This window comes from Saccoglossus kowalevskii, chromosome 13 (assembly GCF_978046115.1).
Source record: "Saccoglossus kowalevskii chromosome 13, keSacKowa6.1, whole genome shotgun sequence".
Taxonomy (NCBI): domain Eukaryota; kingdom Metazoa; phylum Hemichordata; class Enteropneusta; family Harrimaniidae; genus Saccoglossus; species Saccoglossus kowalevskii.
Genome location: NC_140653.1, coordinates 3,825,712 through 3,834,747, shown reverse-complemented (window position 1 = coordinate 3,834,747; position 9,036 = coordinate 3,825,712). Strand labels below are relative to the sequence as shown.

Below are 9,036 nucleotides of genomic sequence, written 5' to 3'. Positions count from 1 at the left end.
GAATGTTCTGCTGTTTAGTGCAAGGCTGTATGGCCACGCTTGTGCCAACAATTACAATGGGGTATACAGTTTTTTCATGTAAAAATGATATTCTCGAAAGTTCTAAATTTCGTCAAGTTAAGTTATGTAAACAAAATATTAGTGTGCCAGACGCACAGGTTGGATCTGAATGTGACAACTATAGACAGTACATTGTATTTGATTTGTTTCTCTTACATTGATTAGTCGAAGTAAATGGTTTTGAAACCATTTAGGTACAACTTAATATAATGGATATGCTATTTTTTGTATATTTCCGACTAATAAAGGGAAATAAATTTCTTCATATTGTAATCGTTTTCATTATCTAACACTACCGTGTATCAGTTATGTGTTATATAATTATATATAATTTATATATTTTAGAATTCATGATTGTTTAGAAATGTAAATATAAACACATCAGTTTTTAATGGTTAGAGTGACAGTTAAGCATCAAGAGAAATACTGATTTTACACATGTGGTTAGCTGTTCATTCGGCAGTTAAAACAGTACTGCCCACTAAGCATTAAGGGTGGAGAAATTGGACATCCTGTCGAGGGGATCGTACAGTGCAAATCAGCGTAGTTCGACAATTGGATAGTGACACAGTTTGTATTTATCTAAACATTTGTGCATTTATTTTTGGTGATGTGCTTTGTTAATTATTGTCTTGTTGAATTTAGAAAGCCATAACAACAAAGAATTATTTTCATTAATAACATTTTCCAGCCATATTTATTGGACTGGGAAGCTTTTAAACTATGAATGAATGCACAAAACCCAAAATATAATTCATGCATGTTGATAAACACGCGTCACCCAATTATTTGTTCATGAGTACAGTGAATGCCATTAAGCTAATGCTTTACTTACAAACGAATTCCCAACAAAAAATGAGATTGGCTCAAGATTGTCTACGCCTACAATGCGCGCACATGCCTTCACGTGACATGACAACTGCTTCCGCCCGCAAATTGGCGTTGGCTGATTGCATGATGTTGAAGTATCTCATTAATAATAACTAGCATTAACGCTGATGTTTCAAAACCATTTCCGGATTGCTTAATTTGAATTTTAACATCCATTTTGATTTCTAAAATATATATTTACAAAAACGTTTAAAACTACCACAGCTCTATACCCTTTATTAAAAGCACCAAAAACAAAATGCTGCACGCTGCTCATGATGAACTGTCATGATAAATACATTCTGGCTGTAAAATTGTCGACCGGTGCGCTGTTCCTGTCATCAACGCACGCCAAAAACTACACCAAATTTACGGTAACAAGCAGCACAATACCTCGGGAAGTCTGGTGCTTACGTTTGTACTTAGTCTGTTTATCTGCCTAATAAATACTAATGAAGAATAATAAAAATAGAAGGCCCGATATTTAAAGGGTGGTGCGGGATATTGGTCTCATATAAACAAAGATGGCGACTGTGACTGTTGCGAAGACCGGCGAGTACAAACTGAGACGTTATCAAACTTTAATTAAGTATGTTTGTAGGTGATTGAAAGTATCGAAGGATTCAACGGCGGTAATTAGTGCAAGTTGCTCCCAGGTCAAAACTCGTATTCGCATTTTCCTAATAAGAACGCACTGGATTGTTGGAAAATCAATGTTTATCAACACAAATATCGCACATGCTCGGTGCGACGACAACCACCCTCTAATTAAATCCCATATACAATTTTTTAGCAGCCTTAAGCTACCAATAACAGCCACATATTTGTTTGTATCTTAAACGATTAGATACAATTGATGTTTCTATTTTTGAATATCCAATAGCTGCTAAAATGTGTTGTCTCATATTGTTTACAACAACATTAGTGCGTATCGTGAATATCTCTTAAATCTGTAATCGTCAATACTGGCATGTCATTTTCTTTATCAAAGAGCGCCACCATGCGCTTACTAATCTTGACAAACGTATTTGTGTAGTAGTGTTTTTTTTATTTTTCTGCTGAATAGGCGCTGAATGTCGATTTTACAAAATGTTACTGAAATTCTAATATAAAACATGGGTGAGATCACCGTGAGCAACTTGACCAACCAAAATATTGAATAACTTGAATTACCAGTGACGCTGATTACCTACTGCTCAATGTTATATATGTAACAGTTTTAGCAGTTTTCACCAGAAACTTAAGTAAAGCGTTCCTCTTTCACGGGGAGTAACTTGAATTTAATTGCGCACTAGCCTTCAGTTCTTGAATTTAAACTCTGGTTCAACATTTAACATATAAATAATGGTTTTCGTAATAAGTCATTAATACCGAGAACAACACGGAAATATAACGCAACTCACCAAAAACAAATATGGCGCCACACACTAACATAACGACTCGAGTCCGACCCGAACGTCTTCGGAAAGCTCCGGAAATAAGGGACGTCCCATAGATAAAGTTCGCAGGGGGAAAAGGTAAACCATAGTTATCAAACTCCACTCTATCTGTTTCTTTTATAAAGCGAGGTAACAGTTTATAAATTGAATAACACAAAGTCTTCAAATGTTCAATAGAAAATCGTTAACCCGAAACTTGAACAGTAACACAACACAACACAGGAACATAGTTGAAATTATAGTTTCTTAAATGTCCAAAACTCCTTCTTCCAGCGTCTTCATCAATTGTAGAGGAGATGCTCATTTCTTAGTTAAACAGTCTGCCAACTGTTTAGTAGTGTCTGACCAGATCACTTCTTTCACCTGTTTACTTTCTACCAATTCTTTTATACCACTTATCTCAATTCTTAGTCTTTTCTCACTGACTAATTTGGTAGACCTAATTGCCTCATATAGAGATTTGCAATCTGTTATGCAGGTAAGTTATAAAGTTTCTGGATCAGGTACTCCTGTAGTCAGTTCAGCATACAGAGTGGCAATGAATACGCCTGCATCAATGGCATCAGCCATTGCCAACATCTCTCCTGCTAATGTGCTTCGGACAACCCGGCGGATTTTACGAGAGTTCCAACATATTGGTGAGAACTTTCCTGATTGTCCCCGTAAGAAAATAAGATACCCCGCTTGACTGCCACCATCTGGGAGGTATTTTCCATAAACAAGTTGATATGAAATATATCCGTGTACATTACACAAACTATTCTTTGCTGACAAAGCCCAGCTAAGCGCCGTCTCCCAGTCCAAACTTTTTTCTGACTTAACTTTTCTCAGAATTTCTGTTAACGATTGGTTGTGTCTCTCCAGAAGCCCATTGCTCCATGGACTGTAAGCTGCAGTAGTTTTGAACTCAATGTTAAAATTCTCACACATGTCCATTACCTCCTTATTGTTAAACTCACCACCATTGTCGCTGAACAATCTCCTTGGTGCCCCATGAATGCTAATTCAATGCTGGATAAAGTTCTGTACAAAAACAGACGGTTTCTTACTGGTAATTATGGATCCAGCACTAAATCTAAAAAACTCATCTATGATGTGTAAATGCCATAGGTTACTTTCCAACTCTTGCAAATCGACAGCTACAGTCTCGTTAAAATCAGATGGTAATGGAAAACCAACTGCAGGTTTGGGAGATTGTTTTTTACATTTGAAGCACACTTCACAGTTGTCAACCACTTCCACCAGATTCTGAAAGACATTTTTATCTTTTGTGCCAGCATTCTCCAATAATTTTCTTAATCGTTCTGCCGAGGCATGCCCAAATTGGCGGTGCAGTTTTACCAGGATTTTCTTTTGATCCACTCTGTTTATATTCTCACCAATCAGTATCATTTCACTTTCAGTCACCTCAGGCTCTGTATCATCAGCCATCAAGGCCATAGCTTGTTGATCAGTAATTTTGTTCTCTTGGAATTTCCTGATGTCAACACAATAATGTCCGCTAGATGTGAATTCTAGTTTAACAGGCTCTTTGAACATTTCTGCTTTGTCGTTGCAAATATCTAATTTTGTCTCAGCTCTCTTTAATGATGTTTTACTCAGCAACAGAGGTATATCTACATCTACCACTTCTGTATCAATCTTGCAAATATTGTTTCCTATCTTTGCCGGTAGTATGACATTTTCCTTTGAAATCATCTTCTTACCATCACCAAATTTGAAGGCTTTATTACTGCATTTCCTGATAACCGCCTTTTTCTGTATGGTGTCGAGATCATCCACATAATTTTCCAGCCATTTTCTTCCACACACAGTGTGTGTACATGCAGTGGCAATTATAGCACACCCAAATTACTCAGTCATTAAAATCTCATTATCAGGCTGTTCTTTAGTAAGTAAAGTTATATTACATGTCTCATTAATCGGATCATTCTCTTGAACCATGCATGCCTTTTGTTCATCTTTGTCTGGGCAATTCTTAGCCCAGTGGAATACTGACTGGCAGACCATGCATCTGGTTCTCTTCCCATATCTATCCAATGGATTTGTACCTCTAGGGGTTTCAGAGTTATCCGAATTTCTGTACTTTTTGGGTTGCTTATATGATGGAAAGGCCTTTTTGCCACCTGAGAACTTGGAATTATTAAATCTTTCAGTGACATATGCCGATTCCTGTTTTATCGTGATGCCAGAGGCGCAATTCCCGCTCAAATCACTTTCCCCAGTCACGTGATCCCCGGAAAAAATTCTCTTCAAGGCCGATTTCATTGATGCAAACTTTAAATCAGACGCCGCTGTTAACACCATTTGCCTCTCGGTCTTATCTAATTGGGCTTTATCCAACAGCTTGAAGGCAAGAACAGCATCGGGAAGGGTCATTTGGTACTTTTGACATTGGGTATACAGTCGTTCGTACTCAACAATAAATTCCGCCATCGGCATGTTTTCCTTTCTTCAGTAAGACTCACATTTTGAATAGGCATCGTACGCAAGATCGACTGTTTCTTTCATAAATAAAGAATCCAGTTCTCTAAGCAAAATATCCAAACCATCTTCCTTATTAAGCTCACTTACTTCTATATCAAGCGCCTTCGCTTTGGCTTGGCCAGTGATAGCCCTGCGTACAGCTCTGTGTGTACGGGGACGCGTTCGGTTGATAGATGTCCCCACCACAGCCCTGCGAACTTCCATAGACGAAGTCCGGGACTTTGAAAAATATAACTTTTTTAATGAAATAACATGCCAGATATATCCAGAACTCCCAGTTCGGAGTCCAATTGTGGATGAAATCGGCTACTTTGCCCTAAAAACAAACGCATTCTCTCGCGTGAATGAAATTAAAAATGGCGGCGTTTGGTGGATAATTCCTCCCGTACCTGCGCGTTTACAATTTGTCCGTCTTTGCTAGTCGTTTTTTTAAGACATTTCAGTTTCAGATAACTCTGTAATGGTTGTTACGGATAACTATCGTAATTTCAACCGATTTCGGCTGAGAAACTACTTATTTTTAACTTGCGCACCAATTACGGTGCGCTCCCGGATTTTGTCTATGGAGGTACGCAGGGCTGTGGTGGGGACATCTATCAATCGAACGCGTCTCCGTACACACAGCACTGTACGCAGGGCTAGGCCAGTGAGTGACAGAGTTACCGCTAACGCCTGTTTCTTTTTCTCGATGTCGGTCATCAGTCTCCATATTTTAACTTCATTTTTCCATGTTTCGTAAACCGCATCGGAAGCAAACACGGGTGGATTCTTGTAATTATTTGCCATGCTTATGCTCTGCTACCATTTAATAAGTCATTAATACCGAGAACACGGAAATATAACGCAACTCACCAAAAACAAATATGGCGCCACATACTAACATAACGACTCGAGTCCGACCCGAACGTCTTCGGAAAGCTCCGGAAATAAGGGACGTCCCATAGATAAAGTTCGCAGGGGGAAAAGGTAAACCATAGTTATCATTCGCGGGTCTATAGTAACCATCTATGGCATTGAAAGCAATTAACAATTGCTCATTTATACGTAAACGTAAAATCCTAATATGTAGTGGGTCTAAAGTTGCCATCTATGGCCGCGTAACTAATTAACGTTGTTTATATCCAACAATTGGATATCTATATTTGTACATTTAAAATAGTTAAAGTAATATATAGTGGATATAGAGGCGCCATCTACAGCATGTAAATAAATTAATACCACTCTAGGTCACGTGTAACATTGTTCTAAGCGTACATTTATTACTGTAACACCTATTGTTCTTCACGGTTACATTGATATTCAAATTAGTAAACCTTAAATTTATGAATAGACTTAATTAACATATGAATAAAACTGTGAAGTTCACTAATTTACATATGATACGTAACACCACGTCACTCAATGAAATATTCAAGACAGATGGAAGGCGCTTTAAAGCACCTGCTTTCAATGAATTCATCAGTACAACATTATAACACAATATTTGAATTTGAATAGAAATGCCTTGAAAGGAACCTCTAGATTCACTTTGAATGGTGGTCGCTATTGGTTGCGTACGATGAGGTGATGACACGCGTTTTTTTTGGTCCTTGATGCCAAGTTCAACCACTGGATTTGGCGGTTGCAGAGCATCAGACACTGTTTTCTGCAGTGAAGTGCTGGTTTGCTTGTAGACCATCATCAGAGCGGTGCCCGGTGCGTTCTTTGATAAGTTGCTCATCGAAGCCGTTCTCACTGCTGTAAACTCGAAATAATAACATTTAATCTGACTCAGTTATACATTAACAAATAATAAAGAAGTCCGCATTTCAAGCTCGCAATCCACGTGCATAATTACCAAAACTTAATATTCTATTGCCTCGTACAACAAAAAAGACAATTAAGCGTGTATTATTAACCATAGTCCTTCTATCCCCGGTCTGGGAACGGTCATTGTATTAGGTGTGAATTGGCCTCCTTCCCTGGCAAAGGCGCATTGCGGGGGCAAAGCATTCCAAAATTCGTGCTTTTTCACATAATATTTTAATCAGGATAAATGTATAAGGTCATATTTTAGCCGGCGAGTAGATCTTTAATTCATCTATTTCACCAGCAGCGACACATTTTCGCAACAATTTTTCATACCTTTAGTCAGATATTTGTCGTTTTTGATTTTGGGGTGATTGAAATGAACTCAATATTTGTCTTCGATTTTGACATTTTATGACCGAAACATCATTAAAAATTGGTAGGCTGATTTGTTATTTGTCACACCGCATTTTATTAATGTTAAATTGAGCGACTTTTATGGATGCTTTTATTTTAGATCGTAAATGCAAATGTACTCAATTCTGTGCTAAAAAAATCATTTATATACAAATATTGAAGCATTGTTATATACGTTTGCATATAATAAAGTCATTAGTTGTTGTATAGTCGACTTGAATCTGTTATGAACCTCCCAAGAATCAGAAATATCACAGGTTTTTCGATCGACTACGACGCCATTTTGACAAGATTTGTTTAGCGATGTCAGCATGTTGGCACGCGAAGTTTTTTCCCTATTAAAACTAGAAAATGAACATAATTCCCAATATTAATCTTTGCATTGCAGGAACTGGATGTTTATGAGTTGGTAGGCTGGTTGTGGTGCGTATCAGGATTCAAAAAACCCAAATTTCATAGTGATAATTTTGTTTACATGTTTGTTTACGTTGTGGTTGCCCGAATTTGAAGTCAAAGTGAAGTCATACAATGAGGTATCGCTTTGCATGACGGTAAATTTTCCGATTTTAATAAATATTTTGACGGTATTGTAATCTGTCTGACTTTCTGACTCCCTCGGCCCGGGTGTGAACGGTTTGTTTATCCGCACCGCGGTTCGAGACAAAAGAACGCTAGTCGTTTCCAGACCGGGGATAGAGGGATTGTGTATTAACTTACTAATGAACGTGATTGCAATTGTAACACATACTAACCTTGCCAGAATGACCAGATCACACATTCGCAACGAATATTGGCGTAGAGTATTAATCCCGATCGTTTGCTTAGAATATTTCAATGTCCCACCCTTGCTGACCCAGTGGCGTAGGTTTTGGACCAGATGGGGTAGACAATTCAAGTACTTGGTTTACAAATTTTATCACACAACGCGGATTTTTTGGATTACTATACTGACGAACGTCTTTGTATGGCATTTTTCTTGCATTGTACAGCCCACCTTGATTGTTCTTACATGGCCGGCCACGAAACTCAATATATTCCCCATCCTTGTCCGTCCCTTTAACAAACTGTTCAACTGCGTGATTCGAATGTTCATCGACTGCTCTTAGTGCAAATATTTTACACACATAGAAATATGCAGCATAGCGCAAACTAGTTGTTGTATCCGGGGAAAATATCTTCTGCCACAACTTATCTTCATCATCGTCAGTGTATGATGCTGCCTGTCGCTTCTGCGAGCCTATCCCGCGTTCGTCGATTTTCTTCAAAACGTCATCGAGCGTTTTATGGAATTCGATGAATTCTAAACATCGTGTAACCATGAAACGTAGATCAGGACATTCATCTAGACTTGCCCAGCTGTGGTGATTTTTTTCAGTTAAAAAAAAAACCACCACAGTCTGGACTTATTTGCAGCGAACCTGTTATTCATGATATGCAGTGACATCACTGAACGGATACAAAAATGGAGTGGGGGCGTGTGCGCTGCATAATGAGGTAACATTGTGGGTCTTCTGTGCAGATGGCACTTCACTGTAACCCAGGCACAGTCACTTGGGGGCTGAAAATCAATAAATAGTAATTTTCAATAAAATATCATCATCTATAAATAGTAACTCGTTTGTTATGATTGACGATCGAGAAACTTGCAGAAAAGTGAAGTTTTCAGGCAGAAAGGTTAACTAGATAGAGTTTAAAGGTTAAATTACTCTGATTGGATGACGTTCTTGCCTGCCATTCTGCACTAGTTCCTGCTTTCACTACAGAGGGCGCGGCAAAAACGTCCAGTCTGGGTGATTTCGCGGTTACAGGGGATTTCGCGTTAACACCTTTATTTCGCTATTTTTTTTATTTAATTTTAAATTTAAAAAGAAATAAATTTCCCAGACTGTGCCAGTCTAACATTCATCGTGTAAATATCGCTGTATAGCACTACACAGCACGCGGAGACTACTGGACGGGTATTCGGTGCCGTCTT

At 38.3% G+C, this 9,036-nt stretch overlaps 1 protein-coding gene across 1 annotated transcript; it reads right to left on the bottom strand.

The window, feature by feature from the left end:
- Positions 1 to 7,882: 7,882 nt before the first annotated feature.
- Positions 7,883 to 8,380, bottom strand: LOC102807032 (uncharacterized). The gene has a single exon (XM_085506829.1). The coding sequence runs from the start codon at positions 8,378 to 8,380 to the stop codon at positions 7,883 to 7,885; it is 498 nt and encodes a 165-aa protein (XP_085362955.1).
- Between the last annotated feature and the right edge of the window lie 656 nt (positions 8,381 to 9,036).